The sequence below is a fragment of the Hyperolius riggenbachi genome, chromosome 12, assembly GCF_040937935.1.
Source record: "Hyperolius riggenbachi isolate aHypRig1 chromosome 12, aHypRig1.pri, whole genome shotgun sequence".
In the NCBI taxonomy this organism is placed as follows: domain Eukaryota; kingdom Metazoa; phylum Chordata; class Amphibia; order Anura; family Hyperoliidae; genus Hyperolius; species Hyperolius riggenbachi.
In genome coordinates, this window is record NC_090657.1 from 53,818,049 (window position 1) to 53,839,380 (window position 21,332).

Here is a 21,332-nt window from a genome sequence, read left to right on the forward strand (position 1 = left end):
CCATGTTATAAAGCATTATCAGCACTTGCATGCAAACATTCCTCTTTCAAATTATTGCATTCTCACCAAATGAACAAAAACTTATTTTCTTTTAGCCAGCAAAACTTAAAGGACAACTCCGAGGCGTCTCATTGGATTGGCATTCAAAAGTAATCTTATTTGTAAATTATATTCTTTAAATTGATTTTATCTTTTAGATGTTGTCAGCTGCAAAGGTTTTAGTGGCTGATTTTTGAGCGGAGTTTGATTCACTTTCAGAAGATATTTGTCTCTTTAATTATCTCTCCCAACTAAAGACTCTGGCTTGTGTGTACCATGTCACCATGTAATAATGTCAGAATGTAAATCAGGGATTTAAAAGGGTTTTACAATGGGAAAACTCTGACTAAATCATTTATACATAATTATTGTAAAAATGAAGCACTTTTTTTATTACATTATTTTCACTGGAGTTCCTCTTTAAACATAGATTACAACAGCTGGTTGTAACATATTGGGGATAATTCTATTTAGCGCATCCTGTAGATTTTTGGTTCTTTTAAATTTGCGTGCCAAGGCCTAACAGCAGCCAAGGAGTTAATTGCAGTGCACACAGAGTAGTCTCTAGTTCTCCGGGAAAGTGGCCGCCAGTTCTTTCTCCCCCTTCAAGAACAGTCTGTTTATTGACAAGATGTCTCCCAAAGCAGCGGCGTCCTCTGCCACTGACAAGCGGTCCCTGTCTGGGGCTCCAGGGCTGGCGGGAGGGGCGCCCATGCTGCCCGGCCGCAGGGAAAATGACGGATTAGCTAAGAGAACCGCTCTTACTGCAGGTCATGGAAATGTAAAGTTTGCTAAGCTGGGGAAATGACCAGCTCACCTCCAAACGTTTGCTTTTATATGGGAACGAGGGGCAGAGATCACACCCTGGCTTGATGAGGTTCCACAGGCCGAAGGCCATTGGAAACCATGAACCCGGCTGTACGCCATAGAAAACAAATTGTCTGATTTTCCCAGTTCCTCGATAAAATGATTATGTAGTAAATTCAAACTGAACTTTTATCTTTATCAACAAATCAGGATCAGTTTTGTCAAAATTTTACCAAAAAATAAATTGTCAAAATAAAAATTAAATAAAAAATAGCTTGGTGGAAATGTTGATTTAATTAATGTTTTATTCAGGCATAGTTCTCTGGATTCTGGATGACTGAGATAAGTGCACACACATTACATCCCCCCTCCTAGTTTAGGTAGCCAGGTGTGCCTCCAGTATTAGGCAGCTCCCCAGTTTAGGTAGCCAGGTGTGCCCCCAGTATTAGGCAGCCCCCCTTCCCCAGTTTAGGAAGCCATGTGTGCCCGCAGTATTTGGCATCCCCCCTTCCCAGTTTAGGAAGCCAGGTGTGCCCCAGTATTAGGCAGCCCCCACCCAGTTTAGGTAGCCAGGTAGGCCCACTATAAGAAAGCCCCCTCCCCCAGTTTAGGTAGCCAGGTGTGCCCCCAATATTAGGCAACCCCACTCACTCAGTTAGAAGCGCCTATTTAAACTCCTTTATTTACATGCGGTCAGTGTTTAAAGGGGAACTTCAGCCTAAACGGACAGGCAAATGTTTGTGATTTCATGGGGGCAGCCATCTTTTTCATGGGGGCAGCCATCTTTTTGGTTGAAAGGAGGTGACAGGAAGCATGAGACACAGTTCCAACTGTCCGGGGTGCCTGATCACCCCTCCCAGCTGCGCACGCTAGGCTTCAAATCTCAAATTCAAAATGTAAAAAAACTAATTTGCACCAAAACGGCAGAAGGAGAACATCAGAAATCCCATCATGCTTTGCACAGCATCAGGGGAAAAATGCTCAGACAGGTTTCTTCTGTGCAGCTAAAAATGAGGCTTAGGTGAGAAAAACAAAGTTCTGATGCTGTGAAACTGTTAAAGAAACACCAAGCCTTTTCAGTGCTGCTGAGTAGATTTTTTAGTCTGGAGGTTCACTTTAACAAAGCACTGCAGAATAAGAATACTAATGCTATGGTCAGTGGCTTAGGGATCACCATAGCGGTTGATATGGGGCCCATAGCCAAGGGGGGCCCGGCTCGCAATAAGGGTGTCTGCAGCAGGCCTCCTGAATTGCAGAGTAAGCGAGCGGAGTGTTGGGATGTAACATACCTCTCTGGGCTCCACTGATGATCTACGATCCTCGTAGTGCCTTCATATCCATGACTACAGCACCCTCTCTCGTCACATGGGCTACATGACAACAGAGGGCGGTGAAATCATAGAGACTCAACACATGGCGAAAGTGGACCACCGGTGGAGCCCAGAGCAGTATGTAACTTCCGCTAGCTCTCCGCTTGTTTACTCTACATATGGGGTGCTAATCTGGTTATATCTCTATTATAGGGGGGCTCATCTGGCTATCTACACTTTAAGGAGGCTAATCTGGCTACCTATACTGGAGGCTCCTCTGAATACCTATACTGGGGGTACCTCCAGCAGGGCTGTGGAGTCAGAGATGAGGAGTCGGAGCAATTTCAGGTACCTGGAGTCGGAGGTTTCATAAACTGAGGGGAATCGGAGTCGGGTGATTTTTGAACCAAATCCACAGCCTTAGTAAGTATTAGACTAAGGAGTCAGAGTCAAGGAGTTGGAGCCATTTTGGGTACCTGGAGTCAGAGTTGGATTCAGAGTCAGTGATTTCATAAACTAAGGGAGCCTGATGATTTTTGTACTCCACAGCCCTGCCTCCAGCTACTTATAATGTGTCAACCTATACTGAGGGTGGCCTAATACTGAGGGGTATATCTAGCTTCTTATTCTAGTGGGGTACCTGGGGCACACACCTGGGTATGTTATACGTTTTGGGGAGTACAGGACCCAATCAATCTTTTGCTATGGGGCCCCATGATTTCTAGCTATGCCCTGATTAGGATTAAAGAGACAGGTCAGGACCTCTGTTCTAGAACACTTCTCTTCTGAGTTTTGTCAGGAGCTGAAGCATCTCAGTAGGATGGCAGGTGGAAATTTCCAGCGGAATTCCTTTCCAGTGGTGGAATGTGAGTAGCACAAGCAGTGGGTGAGGCTCCCAGAGCGGAGGATGTGGACTTAGTTATGATCGGGAGGAAGAGGTGGAATGTTTGTTCTTTCAGCAGTAGCCAAACCCTCACATTTTTTGGTTTAGTTTTCAGAAAAAGCTTTTGTTGGAACCACTGCTCTGAAGAATCTAAACATCGAAGGAAATAGACTAAGCCTGCTGCCCGCCAACACCCCATACAGCTCCCTGCAGAACCTGACCCTGGCCACAACCCCTGGCACTGCACCTGCCAACTGGCAGCTCTGAGGAGGTGAGCCCGCTCCAGATACATCAGCTGACTAAACAGAGATCAGCATAACAGGTCTACCCAACATCTACCCTCAACATAATTACTGTTTTCTATGCAGGTGGATGGATGGCAGCCGTTCTCGCCCGGATGCCACTTGTGCAGGCCCAGGTCAATACCGCGGACAACAGCTGAGAGACACAGGGAGCTTTCCGTACTTGCAAACAACCAGCAAAGAAGTCAAAGAAAGTAGAACGCCATTAAAGAGGTATAGTAGCCAAGACAAAATGAGGGTGAACATATAGAGGACCTGTTTACACAGTAAGTTAAGTCCACAAGAAGGTCCATAAGCAGACGTAAGGTTATGGTCCATATGCAATTCACTTTTTCTCCTGAGTTTCTCCTAGAAGATAATTTTTCCAACTTCTTTTTAAAATAACTTTCTAGCACAATTCGCAATTGAAAAAGTAGGTGAAAATGTACGAACAAAATTATTTGAAGTATTTTGGTACTTGCTGTTAGAGATGGCCCGAACTGTTCACCAGCGAACGGTTCCCGGCGACCTTCCATGGTTCGCGTTCGCGGAGAACCACAAACTTTTCCGGAAGTTCGATTCGCCCCCATAGTGCATCATTAGGGTCAACTTTGACCCTCTACATCAGTCAGCAGGCACATTGTAGCCAATCAGGCTACACTCCCTCCTGGAGCCCCACCCCATTCTAAAAGGCAGGCAGCGTCTGGCATTGGACTCACTCGTGTGCCTGCAGTAATTAGAGAAGGGAGAGCTGCTGAATAGAGAGCTATAGGGAAAGCTTAGTTAGGCTCTTGTAGGCTTGTTTAGCTTGCTCCTTGCTGATTCTGATTGCTAAAAAAGCACCCCTCAACAGCTCTTTTGAGAGCTAATCTTGTTCTTGTGATCTATTTTTTTTTTTTGTGGCCCACTTGCATGTATATACAGCCCTGTCAGTCAGTCACAGCTGCCTTTGGCCCCTTGGTGGTAATTACTACTGTGCCAGGTGCAGATTTGTAATACCCATCACTGCATATAACTACCTGTTGTTCACAGTGCACCCACTTACCTACGTGAGCGCAAGCAGTGTCGCTGTGCCTTTCCAGTACCTGTCTGTGTGTGACAGGTTCACATTGTAATACCCATCACTGCATATACCTACCTGTAGTTCACAGTGCACCCACCCACCTACGTGAGCGCACGCAGTGTCACTGTGCCTTTCCGGTACCTGTCTGTGTGTGACAGGTGCACATTTGTAATACCAGTCATTGCATAATTGTTCACAGTACCTGTGTTACCACACGCTGTGTAATATACCACTCCGAGCATACCTGTTAACTGCACCTGTGTGACAGCTGCACATTGTATTGTAATACCAGTCACTGCATCTGTGACTGCACATTGTATTATATCTGGCAGTCAGTGCATACCTTTCACTTGAATGGATGACAGACTTGCCCTCCATAACAGATTCTCGTTAAAGGTAGTAAAGTCGATTAGTGTCATATACAGCAGGGCCTCGAAAGTCCTCCTGCATTGTTATTTTTTGTCACTACCTCGGGACTTGCATGCCATGCCTGCTGCCTTCCTTGGATGTGTGGTGGTAGCCATTTCTCAGGCTCCAACTCCGGACCGGAATCGAACCCTGACTCCCCGGCCATTCGCTTTTTTTTTAACAATGGTAGAGAAAGAACCATCGACAGTATGAGCAGCGATGGACTACTGGGTGCGCAGGCTTGACCTGTGGCCAAAGCTGTCACAATTTGCCATCCAAATTCTGTCTTGCCCTGCCTCAAGCGTCCTGTCAGAAAGGACCTTCAGCGCAGCTGAAGGCATTGTCACTGAGAAGAGAAGTCGCCTAAGTCACAAAAGTGTTCAGTACCTCACCTTTATCAAAATGAATGAGGCATGGATCCCGGGGGGTTACTGCCCGCCCGAAGACTAACTCAGTCCCCACACACAGCATCTCTGCCTGCACGCCGTGTGACTGCCTGCCCCAAGACTAAGTCGGTCCCCACACAGCATCTCTGCCTGCAGGCCGCTTGACTGCCTTCTCCGCCACCACCAACAGGGTCCAGGACTCCAGGCGGATTTCTAAATTTTTAAGGCCACTGTAATAATTTTTCTGGTGCGTGTACATGCCTGCCTAATTTTTCTGGATGCAACAACAAAACAAAAGGCATGTACATGTGCCAACTCCCCTTCGTGATCGTTACCTTGCCGCGGTGAAGGGGCTTGCGTATCACGATGAAGCAATGACTGCCGGCTATATGAGTGTCTGGGGGGGGGGGGGGGGCACACCCAAGATAATAAGGTCGATGCTTCTTTATTGTGGACAGAACAAATTCAATCAGCTGGACAGTCACTGTTGTTCTATCATTGAGCTACCACAGCCCGGCGACCATATGGGCTTGAAAACCGTCATGGCCTGCACTCTCGCCATGGTGTGCACCAGTCCAGCACGGCCGTCACTACACAAACAGCTGTTTGCAGTGCGTTACACAGTGAGTTTGGTGTGTTAGTGTGAAGCAGTACTCTAATTACACTCCCTGATTGATGTATACCCATGCAAGATGTTTTAAAGCACTTTAGGCCCTGTATTTAGCATGCAATGTGATTTCTGCCCTTAAAACGCTGCTTTTCGTCAAATCCAAATGTTTCCCCGGGACTTTTGATGTCCATCCCACTCATCCATGCAAAAACTTAGATGTTAGACCCCTTGAAACATCTTTTCCATCACTTTTGTGGCCAGCATAAATGTTTCTAGTTTTCAAAGTTCGCCTCCCCATTGAAGTCTATTGCGGTTTGCAAAAGTTCGCAAAAGTTTGCAGAGGTCCGTGAACCTAAAATCGGAGGTTCGGGCCATCTCTACTTGCTGGTGGCTTAAAGGGGAACTTAAGAAAAGGGGGAAAAAAAGAGTTTTACATATCTATGGCATTTACCAGCTCCCAGAAGCCTCCCTGTGCCCACGCCGTTACCATACGATCCTCCGGTCCCCCGCTACAGCTTCATTTCTGGTGGCTGAATAGTGTACTGGTTAAGGGCTCTGCCTTTGACATGGGAGACCAGGGTTCGAATCCTGGCTAGGTCAAGTACCTATTCAGTAAGGAGTTCAAGGCAAGACTCCCTAACACTGCAGGGTGGCCTCTTGAGCGCGTCCCAGTGGCTGCAGCTCTTGAGCGCTTTGAGTCCGACAGGAGAAAAGCGCTATACAAATGTTCGGATTATTATTATTATTATGCAGGCGCCGTACGAGACAAAAAACTACTGCGCTGCACAGGCCTCCCGGGGATGGGAGCGTGTACTAGGACGTGTGCAGCCAGGGCCACGCAGACGCAGTGGACATTGGCTGCAAAAGTGAACCGCAGCGGGTGACCGGAGGATCGTATGGTAACGGCGTGGGCACAGGGAGGCTTTAGGGGGCTGGCAGAAGCACCATGTAAGTGAAACTCTTTTTCCCCCCCTTTTTTCAGAACCGCTTTAAAAGGCATTTTTCAAGGTGTGAAAATATCACCTAGGAAAAAACTCAGGAGAAAAAGTTAATTCATACGAGCCTATGAGGTTGATTCACTATGTTACCTAACGTAGTAGGGCAGCTGCGGAATAGACAGCCACATGGTAAGTAGTGATACAAGGAGGAATAAATAGCCAGTTTAGCCACATGAGAAGGGGTGAACATGGCAAAGAACTTAGAGGATAATCCAGTCTCGACTGTGGTGCTGGTGCATGGGCTGTAGAGTACATGAGGCCAGTGGTTCTGCACTGGCCTATGTCTGCCTTGGACCTTTACAGGCACAGGTGATGAGGTAAGCATATAACCACCGTGGTTCATATTATGCATGCACGTCCATAGCTGTACTCAGGACAGAAAAGGAATGAAAATCTATACAATAATTTAGCATTCCTGGACAGTGCTGCTCGGATACCACTTTTCACTATCTGAATCTAATTCAGATCCGGATACCCAAATATCCGATCCGGGTCAGATATCCGAGTTTAAAATTTTCCAATCCGGATCCGAATCGGATATCCGACCTCAATATCCGGCCGGATCCTGGATAGAAAACCGGAAGTGACCTGAAAATGGCAAAACTCTCTCTCTCTCTCTCATTTTTGCAGTAGAATTGAAGAGAAAAACGGGGCACCACTCCTTTAAAAATCCTTTTATTCCGGTGGGGAAGACAGCAGGTACATGCAGTGGGGGTGTTTTGCTCTTCAATTCTACTGGATTACAAAGTTGTCGGATGAGCACGCCCTCTATCCCAGTCCTGGTGTGTCTGCCCTGCTGCGTTTGGTGCCAGGTACTGTTACTCTTCTTGCATTTTATAGAAAGGGATTTTTGCCATTGAAGATGATTTTGGCTTTTGCTCGGATATCTGCACTAACTATCCGCCCGGATTTCGGATTTCAGATGGGAAATCCAAGTTTGCTCGGATAGTCTATTCGGATTTTAAAAAATATCCGAATTGCTATTTAAAGTTCGGATAGTGGAAAAAGTTATCTGGGTAGTTTGGATATCCGGAATCTGGATGAGCACCACTGTTCCTGGAACTGATCTCAACTCCATCCAGACCAAAGCAGATGTTACAAGTTCAAAGTCCAGAGTTAAAGCGTACCTCTAGCTCCCCAAAAAGATCTGAATGATAATACTCATGTTTAGCCTAGAGAATCACATCAAAACCTCTATCAGTACAGCCATGCAGGGACGGATCTAGAACAAGTTGCGCCTGGGGCAAGGTCAGGTTTTGGCGCCTAAACTGCCATTCCTCATCCAGTTTTGGCGCCTAAAGGTCAGGTTTTGGTGCCTAAAGGTTAGGTTTTGGCGCCTAAACTGCCTTTCCCTATCCAGTTTTGGCGCCTTTTTAAGAATTCAACAAGCTGCGCCTGGGGCAAGAGACCCGCTCGCCCCCCCCCCCCCCCCCTAGATCCGTCCCTGCAGCCATGTTGCTCCTCACTCTGCTGATTCCTTTCAAGTGGCATATTGTCCTGTCCTTCATAAAAGCAAGCTTGTGAAATCCCACCCAAACATCACTGGGATGGCCTCCATCAGAGGGGAGAACGTCACTGACTCCCATAATGCAAAGCGAAGCTAGGAGAGAGAAAATACCATGGTGCTTTCTTCACAAGGGGCGGAGCTAACAACAGGAAATGGGGTGAAACATGGCTCAGGTGAGGGGAAAAAACCCACCTGCCAGATGATTATATCTTGAGGAGATAATATTAACATTAATTTTTAGAGTTCTGGACAGAGGGACATTCTCTTATCTCCCATTCCTTTCACAGGCTCCAGATGGACTGTCGGGGCAACCATGGCCCGGGTGACCAGTAAACTACTGACATGCAGGACCTGCCTGAAGGTCTTCCCGTTATGTTTGGAGCCATCATGTATCTGAATTTCTACAGCTGCCATTTTGCATTTACCAAGCCATGCCGTCTTGTATGCATGTATTTAATTATGTGACCAACTAACAGCCATTGCACTTAGTCATGTGACCAACTAGGTATGTACATACAGTGTATATATTATATACGAGATATATAAAGAAACACATACGCCATAATTGTAGCCACATTCATTAAATACCCACCACCATATTGCACAAGTTCATTTCTGTCAAATAGGCAAGTAAGTACATGGGTTATCTATAGATGGAGTGCTATGCAAGATATTTAAAACAGTATAAAATAGCGAGACACGAAAACCATTGTCAGAAAATATAAAAAGTCTTCTCAAATCGTATATATATCAGATATGGGCAGATGCCTAAAAGTGAAATTATTCACTGGCTTTTTATATCACTTAGAAACTCTTGAGCTGAGAGTTCTGTACTTGAGTCCCAGCTCCGCCCACATCCCATTGTCATCACACAAAATCTCCAAGCAGGCGGAGCAAGACTAATGATGGAAGACTAGAGGTAAGACCTCCCGTGGGAAGATCTCGCCGCCAGAAATTCCAAAAGATATAAGAAGCCAGGGAGGAATTCAATAAAGCAGGGTTCACACCTACCTAAAATATTAGTTTAAGGTGGATGAACACTTTAATGGTGTTTGAAACAACAAATGTATAAATGTTAAATGAAAAAGACACAATAAAATGTAATCTATGATTAAAATAGTCGCTGCATTGATTGATATTTGAAGCAAATCAGTACTCAATTAACTACAGAGCAGCCAATGGTAATAATGATTAAAGGGAAAGTTCATGCAGTTAAAAAAAATCCAAATCCACTTACCTGGGGCTTCCTCCAGCCCGTGGCAGCCAGGATGTGCCCTCGGCGCCGCTCCGCAGGCTCCTGGTCTTCTTCGGTGGCCGACCCGACTTGGCCAGGCCGGCTGCCAGGTAGGGCTCTTCTGCGCTCCAAAATGCGCCTCACGAGGGCGCGCTGACGTCATCGGACGTCCTCCGGGCAGTACTGCGCAGGCGCAGAACTACTGCGCCTGCGCAGTACAGCCCGGAGGACGTCCAATGACGTCAGCGCGCCCTCTTGAGGCGCACGTTGGAGCGCCGAAGAGCCCGACCTGGCAGCCGGCCTGGCCAGGTCGGGTCGGCCACCGAAGAAGACCAGGAGCCTTTGGAGTGATGCCGAGGGCACATCCTGGCTGCCACGGGCTGGAGGAAGCCCCGGGTAAGTGGATTTGGATTTTTTTTTTATTCTACCGTGGATCATCCCTTTAAAGCACACCTGAAGAGAGAGGAATTTGGAGGCTGACATGTTTATTTCCTTATAAACAATGCAGGTTGTTTGGCTTTCTGTTGATCCTCTGCCTCTAATGCTTTTAGCCATAGACCCTGAACAAGCAGGCAGATCAGATGTTTGAGAGAATAAGAATCACATGATCTTCTATAAAAGGAGAAAGACTAGGAGCCTAATAGTGCAGCGTCTCTGGACAACAGGATAGAATGATTCTTAGAAATGTTACTGTAGGCACTGCTGTGAGATTGACCTGAAGAAGCGGGAAGGACCCCGTGAAACGTGTTGTCTCCTTTAAGTGTTTGAATAAACTTTTCTTCCAGTAAAACTGGCCTAGTTCTTCTGGGGAGGTAAGAACAATATTGCCTCTATTTTTCAACTATTTTTAGATTTTTTTATATACACTGGGCTCCTCGGATAGTGCTTTGTAAAGATTAGATGTTCAACTGAAGTCTGACTGGATTATCCACATGCTTGTCTCAGTTGGGTGCTTAAGACACTACTGACACTACAACTGCCAGGCAACCGGTATTACTTGAAAGTAAATAAATATGGCAGTCTCCATACCCATCTCACGTCAGGTGTCTCTCTCACACCTCCCAATTCCCGAAATGCCCTAACAGGTGATGTAAAAAAATCCACCCACAAGCCTGGGGGAGGTCAATGCTCTCAGTGAGCCAATCCAAAGGACTGTTGGAGAACGGCACTTCGGCATTATTTATTCTCCATATATGGGCTATTTAACCTGTGTGAGTGGTGGGGAGCAGATGCGTTTGAAACCGTAGAAAAACCATCCATGGTTTTTAAAATCCTCCAAATCCGGAACTACCGCATATACTCGCATATAAGTCGACCCGTGTATAATCCGTGGTACCCACTTTTCCTTTAAAAACCAGGAAAAAATGATTGACACACATATAACCCCCCTCCCCAATATAGCCCCCTCCACAGTAGCCAGATGTGCCCCCAGTACAAGTCAGCCCCCCTCCCCATAGCCAGATGTGCCCCAGGATCATACAGCTGAGCTGTGTCTCAAGAAGCCACTAGATGGCGTCATAGATATGAGACACAGCGATTGACACACAGGAAGTGTCCCTGAACATTGCACAGCTGAAACGTTGCTGGCACGCTCCGCTCCACAAGCCAGGGGACACAGGTAGTCTTGAGCAGTGCACTCTGTTCACCATGTTGCAGGGGATGGGGGGGAGGGGGGCACGGACACAGCAGGGAGCCAGCTGGCAAGAGCAGGATCACTAGTGCATGATCCTTGTGCTCCTCTGCCAGTAACAAAACCTGCTCCACCATACGCTCTGCATATAAGCCAAAGGGGGTAACTTTTCAGCACATTTTTATGCTGAAAAATTAGGCTTATACGCGAGTATATATAGTACCCTGAAACCAGCATCATCAATAAAAAAAAAAAAGCACTTACTGCCATTCTCTTCAATGTAGTCTGAGTGATCAGCTGCTTCATCAATTCCGGCGGTACGACAGATCCCCCGATCAGGCCTGGAGAAGGAAATCCTCGCTATCAGAGGTCGGAGTAAATTCACAAGCATTATCTCATGAGTTATCTCACCTTGGCCCATATGCAATTCACTTATTTCCCCTGAGTTTTCTCCTAAGATAAGGTTTTCATTTTCTCTTTAAAATAATTTTTCAGCACTTTGCAATAGAAAAAGTACCAAAAAGTAGGTGAAAAGTACTATCAAAATGATCTTGAGTATTGCGCAAAAGGTGGATCAGCGCAACACCAGGTCGCCTCCGAATGGCCTCCAATCAGAGGTGCGCTGAGCCCCCCCAGAAACTACAAACGCACCTTGAACCCAAACAGAAGCTCTGCATATACACCAAAAGCATGGCTGTTAAGTGGGAGCAGCTGAACAAAAACAAATTAAATTAGTACATAGCAAGGAAATGAGCAGCGCTACTTAAAAACAGGCAAGTGCCTACCTGCAAAAGAGTGCAAGCCCCACTTGTGGTATATAATACACACCGAGCATACACATGACCTGTCTACCACTAGAGGAGGATGTTGGTTTCCATAACAGCTTGCATGCAACCTATTAAGTACTCGTCCCTCCCACTGCGAAGAAGTCGATCCTCCATGGGAGGGGCCTAACACTAACTAAATCCTAACCTATGTATATGCATAGCCTGGGTGCGGCTAATCAAATCGAAAATTGAAAATTGCGCAAAAGGTGGATCAGCGCAACACCAGGCCGCCTCCGAATGGCCTCCAATCAGAGGTGCGCTGAGCCCCCCCAGACACTACACTCTTTTGCAGGTAGGCACTTGCCTGTTTTTAAGTAGCGCTGTTCATTTCCTTGCTATGCGATCTTGAGTATTGTCTTGCTTGCTGGTGGCTTGAACGGCATTTTAATGACAAGTTGTAAAAATATCACCTTGGAGAAATCTCAGGAGAAAAAAGTTAATTGCATATGGCCCCCTTATATTTCACCACCATAATCATAAGGAGTGATAAGATGCTCACTGTTCCAAACTAATCACACTGCTAACAGCCAGCCACATGCACATCCCAACTGCCAAAACCTTATTAATATTCCACTTCTCCCCCACCCATCTCTGCTGCACTCTGGAATGCCCACTCAGTAATATTGCGGCGTGGCAATATTACTGACTCTTCATGTATCAAGCGTTAGGAGAGATAAGGACAGATCACTCATGAGATAACAGGCAAGGGAGTACCGCTACAGCTGCATGAGCTGATTAGTTATTAGTTATTGCTGATAGTAAAAATACTGGTAATTTAACCACTTAACGACCGCCCCCAGCCGATGGGCGGCGGCAAAGACCGGTCCCAAACGACCGCAATACGCCCATCGGCGGGGGCGGCTGCGGGAGTGGCTATGCGGCGATCGCGTCATTCGTGACGCGATCAGCCGCCGGGGACTGGCTCCGCCCCCCGTTCGCCGTAACCCGCCGGCCGTTCGGAAGCGCCGGCGGGTTACTGGCATCCGGATCGCCGCTGCAACAGTGTATAATAGGCTTTGTAATGTATACAAAGCCTATTATACTGGCTGCCTCCTGCCCTGGTGGTCCCAGTGTCCGAGGGACCACCAGGGCAGGCTGCAGCCACCCTAGTCTGCACCCAAGCACACTGATTTCCCCCCCCCTGCCCCCTGATCGCCCACAGCACCCCTCAGACCCCCCCCTGCCCACCCCCCAGACCACTGTTTGCACCCAGTCACCCCCCTAATCACCCATCAATCACTCCCTGTCACTATCTGTCAACGCTATTTTTTTTTTAAGTCCCTAATCTGCCCCCTACTCCCTCCTGATCACCCCCCCACCCCTCAGATTCTCCCCAGACCCCCCCCCAGACCCCCCCCCCGTGTACTGTATGCATCTATCCCCCCTGATCACCTGTCAATCACCTGTCAATCACCTGTCAATCACCCGTCAATCACCCCCTGTCACTGCCACCCATCAATCAGCCCCTGATCTGCCCCTTGCGGGCAATCTGATCACCCCCCCACACCAATAGATCGCCCGCAGATCCGACATCAGATCACCTCCCAAATCCATTGTTTACATCTATTCTCTCCTCTAAACACCCACTAATTACCCATCAATAACCCCCATCACCACCTGTCACTGTTACCCATCAGATTAGACCCTAATCTGCCCCTTGCGGGCACCCAATCACCTGCCCACACGCTCAGATTGCCCTCAGACCCCCCCCCCCTTATCAATTCGCCCGTGCAATATTTACATCTGTTCTCCCCTGTAATAACCCACTGATTACCTGTCAATCACCCATCAATCACCCCCTGTCACTGCCACCCATCAATCACCCCCTGTCACTGCCACCCATCAATCAGCCCCTAACCTGCCCCTTGCGGGCAATCTGATCACCCACCCACACCAATAGATCGCCCGCAGATCCGACATCAGATCACCTCCCAAATCCATTGTTTACATCTATTCTCTCCTCTAAACACCCACTAATTACCCATCAATCACCCCCTATCACCACCTGTCACTGTTACCCATCAGATTAGACCCTAATCTGCCCCTTGCGGGCACCCAATCACCTGCCCACACGCTCAGATTGCCCTCAGACCCCCCCCCCTTATCAATTCGCCCGTGCAATATTTACATCTGTTCTCCCCTGTAATAACCCACTGATTACCTGTCAATCACCCATCAATCACCCCCTGTCACTGCCACCCATCAATCACCCCCTGTCACTGCCACCCATCAATCAGCCCCTAACCTGCCCCTTGCGGGCAATCTGATCACCCACCCACACCAATAGATCGCCCGCAGATCCGACATCAGATCACCTCCCAAATCCATTGTTTACATCTATTCTCTCCTCTAAACACCCACTAATTACCCATCAATCACCCCCATCACCACCTGTCACTGTTACCCATCAGATTAGACCCTAATCTGCCCCTTGCGGGCACCCAATCACCCGCCCACACCTCAGAACGCCCTCAGACCCCAGCCCTGATCACCTCGCCAGTGCATTGCTTGCATCTATTTCCCCCCTCTAATCACACCTTGAGACACCCATCAATCACCTCCTGTCACCCCCTAGCACACCTACCCATCAGATCAGGCCCTAATTTGCCCCGTGTGGGCTCCTGATCACTCGGCCAAACCCTCAGATCCCCCTCAGACCCCCTTCCGATCACCTCCCCAGTGCATTGATTGCATCTATTTTCCCCTCTAACCGCCCCCTGAGACACCCATCAATCACCTCCTGTCACCCCCCTAGCACTCCTATCCATCAGATCAGGCCCAATACATCCTGTCATCTAAGAGGCCACCCTGCTTATGACCGATTCCACAAAATTTGCCCCCTCATAGACCACCTGTCATCAAAATTTGCAGATGCTTATACCCCTGAACAGTCATTTTGAGAAATTTGGTTTCCAGACTACTCACAGTTTTGGGCCCGTAAAATGCCAGGGCAGTATAGGAACCCCACAAGTGACCCCATTTTAGAAAGAAGACACCCCAAGGTATTCTGTTAGGTGTATGATGAGTTCATAGAATATTTTATTTTTTGTCAAAAGTTAGCGGAAATTGGATTGTTATTGTTTTTTTCACAAAGTGTCATTTTTCACTAACTTGTGAGAAAAAATAAAATCTTCTATGAACTCACCATACCCCTAACGGAATACCTTGGGGTGTCTTCTTTCTAAAATGGGGTCACTTGTGGGGTTCCTATACTGCCCTGGCATTTTAGGGGCCCTAAACCGTGAGGAGTAGTCTAGAAAACAAATGCCTCAAAATGACCTGTGAATAGGACGTTGGGCCCCTTAGCGCACCTAGGCTGCAAAAAAGTGTCACACATGTGGTATCGCCATACTCAGGAGAAGTAGTATAATGTGTTTTGTGGTGTATTTTTACACATACCCATGCTGGGTGGGAGAAATCTCTCTGTAAATGGACAATTGTGTGTAAAACAAATAAAAAAATGTGTCATTTACAGAGATATTTCTCCCACCCAGCATGGTTATATGTAAAAATACACCACAAAACACATTATACTACTTCTTCTGAGTACGGCGATACCACATGTGTGACACTTTTTTGCAGCCTAACTGTGCTAAGGGGCCCAAAGTCCAATGAGTACCTTTAGGATTTCACAGGTCATTTTGAGACATTTGGGTTCAAGACTACTCCTCACGGTTTAGGGCCCCTAAAATGCCAGGGCAGTATAGGAACCCCACAAGTGACCCCATTTTAGAAAGAAGACACCCCAAGGTATTCTTTTAGGTGTATGATGAGTTCATAGAAGATTTTATTTTTTGTCACAAGTTAGCGGAAATTGATATGTATTGTTTTTTTTTTCACAAAGTGTCATTTTCCGCTAACTTGTGACAAAAAAAAAATCTTCTATGAACTCACCATACTCCTAACAGAATACCTTGGGGTGTCTTCTTTCTAAAATGGGGTCACTTGTGGGGTTCCTATACTGCCCTGGCATTTTAGGGGCCCTAAACCGTGAGGAGTAGTCTAGAATCCAAATGCCTCAAAATGACCTGTGAATAGGACGTTAGGCCCCTTAGCGCACCTAGGTTGCAAAAAAGTGTCACACATGTGGTATCGCCGTACTCAGAAGAAGTAGTATAATGTGTTTTGGGGTGTATTTTTATACATACCCATGCTGGGTGGGAGAAATCTCTCTGTAAATGGACAATTGTGTGTAAAAAAAATCAAATAATTGTCATTTACAGAGATATTTCTCCCACCCAGCATGGGTATGTGTAAAAATACACCCCAAAACACATTATACTACTTCTCCTGAGTACGGCGGTACCACATGTGTGGCACTTTTTTGCACCCTAAGTGCGCTAAGGGGCCCAAAGTCCAATGAGTACCTTTAGGATTTCACAGGTCATTTTGCCACATTTGGTTTCAAGACTACTCCTCACGGTTTAGGGCCCCTAAAATGCCAGGGCAGTATAGGAACCCCACAAATGACTCCATTTTAGAAAGAAGACACCCCAAGGTATTCCGTTAGGAGAATGGCGAGTTCATAGAAGATTTTATTTTTTGTCACAAGTTAGCGGAAAATGACACTTTGTGAAAAAAAACAATTAAAATCAATTTCCGCTAACTTGTGACAAAAAAAAAAAATCTTCTATGAACTCACCATACATCTAACGGAATACCTTGGGGTGTCTTCTTTCTAAAATGGGGTAATTTGTGGGGTTCCTATACTGTCCTGGCATTTTAGGGGCCCTAAACCGTGAGGAGTAGTCTTGAAACGAAATTTCTCAAAATGACCTGTGAAATCCTAAAGGTACTCATTGGACTTTGGGCCCCTTAGCGCAGTTAGGGTGCAAAAAAGTGCCACACATGTGGTATCGCCGTACTCAGGAGAAGTAGTATAATGTGTTTTGGGGTGTATTTTTCCACATACCCATGCTGAGTGGGAGAAATATCTCTATAAATAGACAATTGTGTGTAAAAAAAATAAAAAAATTGTCATTTACGGAGATATTTCTCCCACCCAGCATGTGTATGTGTAAAAATACACCCCAAAACACATTATACTACTTTTCCTGAGTACGGCAATACCACATGTGTGGCACTTTTTTGCGGCCTAACTGCGCTAAGGGGCCCAAAGTCCAATGAGCATCTTTAGGCTTTACAGGGGTGCTTACAATTAGGCACCCCCCAAATGCCAGGACAGTAAACACACCCCACAAATGACCCCATTCTGGAAAGTAGACACTTCAAGGTATTCAGAGAGGAGCATAGTGAGTCCGTGGCAGATTTCATTTTTTTTTGTCGCAAGTTAGAAGAAATGGAAACTTTTTTTTTTTTTTTTTTTTTGTCACAAACTGTCATTTTCCGCTAACTTGTGACAAAAAATAAAATCTTCTATGAACTCACCATGCCTCTCACTGAATACTTTGGGATGTCTTCTTTCCAAAATGGGGTCATTTGGGGGGTATTTGTACTATCCTGGAATTTTAGCCCCTCATGAAACATGACAGGTGCGCAGAAAAGTCAGAGATGCTTGAAAATGGGAAAATTCACTTTTGGCACCATAGTTTGTAAACGCTATAACTTTTACCCAATCCAATAAATATACACTGAATGTTTTTTTTTTTATCAAAGACATGTAGCAGAATAACTTTCGCGCTCAAATGTATAGGAAATTTTACTTTATTTGAAAAATGTCAGCACAGAAAGTTAAAAAAGTCATTTTTTTGACAAAATTCATGTCTTTTTTGATGAATATAATAAAAAGTAAAACTCGCAGCAGCAATCAAATAGCATCAAAAGAAAGCTGTATTAGTGACAAGAAAAGGAGGTAAAATTCATTTAGGTGGTAGGTTGTATGACCGAGCAATAAACCGTGAAAGCTGCAGTGGTCTGAATGGAGAAAAAGGCTCTGGTCCTTAAGGGGCGAAAAGACTGTGGTCCCGAAGTGGTTAAATGGTCATTAATTTTTTAAATTACCAAAATATTACTATAGACAAATCCGTTGCTCATTCTCATTTGAACCATCCCCTTAATGCTTAAAACACCCCCCATGCCTAAAACTACCCCCCTCCAATGCCTAAAACTAACCCTCCCTCTAATGCCTAAAATGAGCCCCCCCTCCCTAAATCTAACCTCCCCGTTTAATGCCTCAAACTAAATCTCCCACCATGCCTTAAACTCATCCCCCCTTCTAATGCCTAAACCTAACCTCCCCCTCCACCATCCCCTATTGGCTTCTCTACTTCAAACCTATACAGCATGCGATGGCCTACTACTACTACTCTCGCATCATTCACTAAAATTACCTGCTCCACAGTCAAGGAGCGATATGCAATTACAGAACTCATCAGCGTTAACCCCTGGTGCACTGGCATCTTCACCTGGCAAAACCCCACCCTAAAAAAATTGCTCTGATGATGTTATCTTCAAGTGAGTTCTCCCCCTTATTTTTAAAAATGTTTAATCTAAAAGTAAAAGAAAAATACTGGATATACTCGAGTATAAGTCTAGAAATGTAGGTCTGATGTACTTCATAAAAGTATAGGGGTCGACTTATACACGAGTCACGGCACAGGCAACACTGAGCACACTGAGTGATGTGTGTACTAATAGTGACATTCCCATTTGCAGCAGTTTAAACTGAGGTAAGTGATACTTTGAGGAAAGGATATGCCAAAAAAACACAGGTCTGAAAGTCCTGGCCACAACAAATAACAAGGAAAGGGGCAGGGGGAAATACTGGGCTGCATAAAAGGGAGTGAATAATTGCACTTGGGGCAGTCGCTGCCTCCCATCGCCAGGGACCGGGGGGCAGTGGCGGCGAACGGCTGACGGCGGAGCTGCAGCAAGGGACATGCAGGGAGCTTGGGGCTGGAGGAAGCCCCGGATAAGTAGCACTTATTTTGATTAAAATTGCCTTGATAACTCCTTTAAGGGACAGGAGGGGTAAATGGCTGCAATACTGTATGCAGTGTAGTCATTAACCCCTCCTGAGCTCCAAGTGCAGCCATTAACTTTGCTGGTTAGACTCATACTAGTCAATAAAAAATTCCAGCTTAAAGAGACCCTGTAACAAATATTTCAGCCTATAAGTTCCTATACCTGTTCTAATGTGGTTTGGATTACTGTTGCCTTTTCTAGTTGCACTGTCTCTGTAATAAATCGAATCTTTTCTTTATCAAGCTTTGTCAACCCAGGGAGAAATGGGCTGCCTGTGTTGTAATGAATACAAGTTATGCACGCCCCCTGCAATCTCTGTGTGCTTTGTTTACTCCTCACAGACAGCGTCTCTGTTCTCAGTTTCAGCTTGTCTGTGATGCAGTTTGTGAGGCTGAGGGAGCTGCCTGTCACATGCTGAGAAACTGTGAGAATCCCAGACTGGAGTGCAGATAATTCACTATGTAATAAAAACTTGTAGTATACTGTAACATGATATATATATATATATATATATATATATATATATATATAGATAGATAGATAGATAGATAGATAGATAGATAGATAGATAGATAGATAGATATACATACACAGTGGTTTGCAAAAGTATTCAGCCCCCTTGAAGTTTTCCACATTTTGCCATATTACTGCCACAAACATGAATCAATTTTATTGGAATTCCACATGAAAGACCAATACAAAGTGGTGTACACGTGAGAATTGGAGCGAAAATCATACAGGATTCCAAATATTTTAAAAAAAAGAAATAACTGCAAAGTGGGGTGTGCGTAATTATTCAGCCCCCGAGTCAACAACAACAACAACAAACAAACAACATTTGTAAAGCGCTTTTCTCCCGTGGGACTCAAAGCGCATAAGCATGGCTCAGACCATCGTGGTACAGAGGAAGAATTTTATAAATCTGGAAATGCCAGGCTAAATAGGTGGCTTTTCAGTCTGGATTTGAATAGCTCCAGGGATGGTGCTGTCTTTACTGGGTGTGGTAGGGAGTTCCAAAGAGTAGGGGCAGCATGACAGAAGGCTCTGTCTCCAGATTTTTTGAGGTGCACTCTGGGAGTGACCAAGTTTATAGAACTTGCTGATCTGAGGTTGTGAGAGGTGTGGTGCAGCTTCAGCAAGTCCTTCATGTATCCAGGGCCCAGATTGTGCAGGGATTTGAATGTCAGCAGTCCAATCTTGAAGAGTATTCTCCATTCTACTGGTAGCCAGTGCAGTGAGCGAAGGATCGGTGTAATGTGACAGTGGCGAGGCTGGTTTGTTAGCAATCTGGCAGCAGCATTCTGCACTAATTGCAGGCGACGCAGGTCTTTTTTGGGGAGGCCAGCATAAAGGGCATTGCAGTAGTCCAGCCGTGATGTGATGAAGGCGTGGACTAGGGTTTGAAGATCCTCTGGGGGAATCAGATGTTTAATCTTTGCAATGTTCTTCAGATGAAAGAAGGAAGATTTAACTACAGATGAAATTTGGTTTCTGAAACTCAATTTCCCATCGATTAGTACGCCAAGGCTGCGCACAAGGTTGGAGCTGTTTATGTCTGAATTCCCAATCCTGATTGGTGTTGCTTTAGGATAGAGCTGTTTTGATGGCGAGCACTGGCTTTGGACAAACAGGACCTCAGTTTTGTCAGCATTCAGTTTCAACCAGTTATCATTCATCCATGCCTGAAGCTCAGCTAAGCAAGAGTTTATTTTTGGGGTAGGGTCTGTTCCACAAGGTTTGAAGGACAGGTATAGCTGTGTGTCATCGGCGTAGCAGTGGTACGTCAGGCCATGTCGTTGGATAAGTGTACTGAGTGGCAACATGTAGATTGCAAACAGCAGAGGGGATAGGATTGATCCTTGTGGCACTCCGAATTGTAGAGGTGCAGGTTTGGACATTATAGGTCCTAGGGATACTCTCTGTGTTCTGTCAGTCAGGAATGATCTGAACCACTGGAGGACTGATCCACTGATGCCACAGTACTCCTGCAGTCTGTTAAGCAGGATTTCATGGTCAACTGTATCAAAAGCAGCTGAGAGATCCAACAGGATTAGGATGGAGCATTCCCCTCTGTCCCTTGCCATGAGCAGATCGTTGCAGACTTGGATGAGGGCTGTTTCACAGCTGTGGTGTTTCTTAAAGCCAGATTGTAGAGGGTCCAGGATGTTGTTTACTGACAGCCTGGTTTCAAGTTGCAGATAGACAGCCTTTTCAATAACTTTACCTAAGAAGGGGAGGTTGGAGACAGGTCTGTAGCTGCTCATAGCATCTGGATCCATGGAAGGTTTTTTAAGAAGGGGCTTGATGATTCCTTCTTTTAGAGAGGTAGGAAACCTCCCTGCTTGCAGAGAGCAATTTACTATTTTGTGAAATGCTGGACCAAGCAGGTCAGGGCATTTCAGCATATGTTTAGTTGGTCCAGGGT

At 45.9% G+C, this 21,332-nt stretch overlaps 2 protein-coding genes across 2 annotated transcripts in view; one reads left to right on the forward strand and one right to left on the reverse strand.

Annotated features, from left to right (window-relative positions):
- Nucleotides 1-3,550, forward strand: part of CHAD (chondroadherin) — an 8,298-nt gene extending 4,748 nt beyond the window's left edge. The window contains 4 exon segments of the mRNA XM_068263040.1: nt 3,148-3,262; nt 3,265-3,310; nt 3,408-3,489; nt 3,491-3,550. Of these exon segments, the coding sequence (XP_068119141.1) occupies nt 3,148-3,262; nt 3,265-3,310; nt 3,408-3,489; nt 3,491-3,550 (303 nt within the window).
- The window catches only part of LOC137541636 (medium-chain acyl-CoA ligase ACSF2, mitochondrial-like), a 132,506-nt gene that overhangs the window by 32,537 nt on the left and 78,637 nt on the right, over nt 1-21,332 (reverse strand). Inside the window, exon 10 of the mRNA XM_068263039.1 lies at nt 11,421-11,497. Coding sequence (XP_068119140.1) covers nt 11,421-11,497 — 77 coding nt within the window. The remainder of the gene's footprint in view (nt 1-11,420; nt 11,498-21,332) is intronic.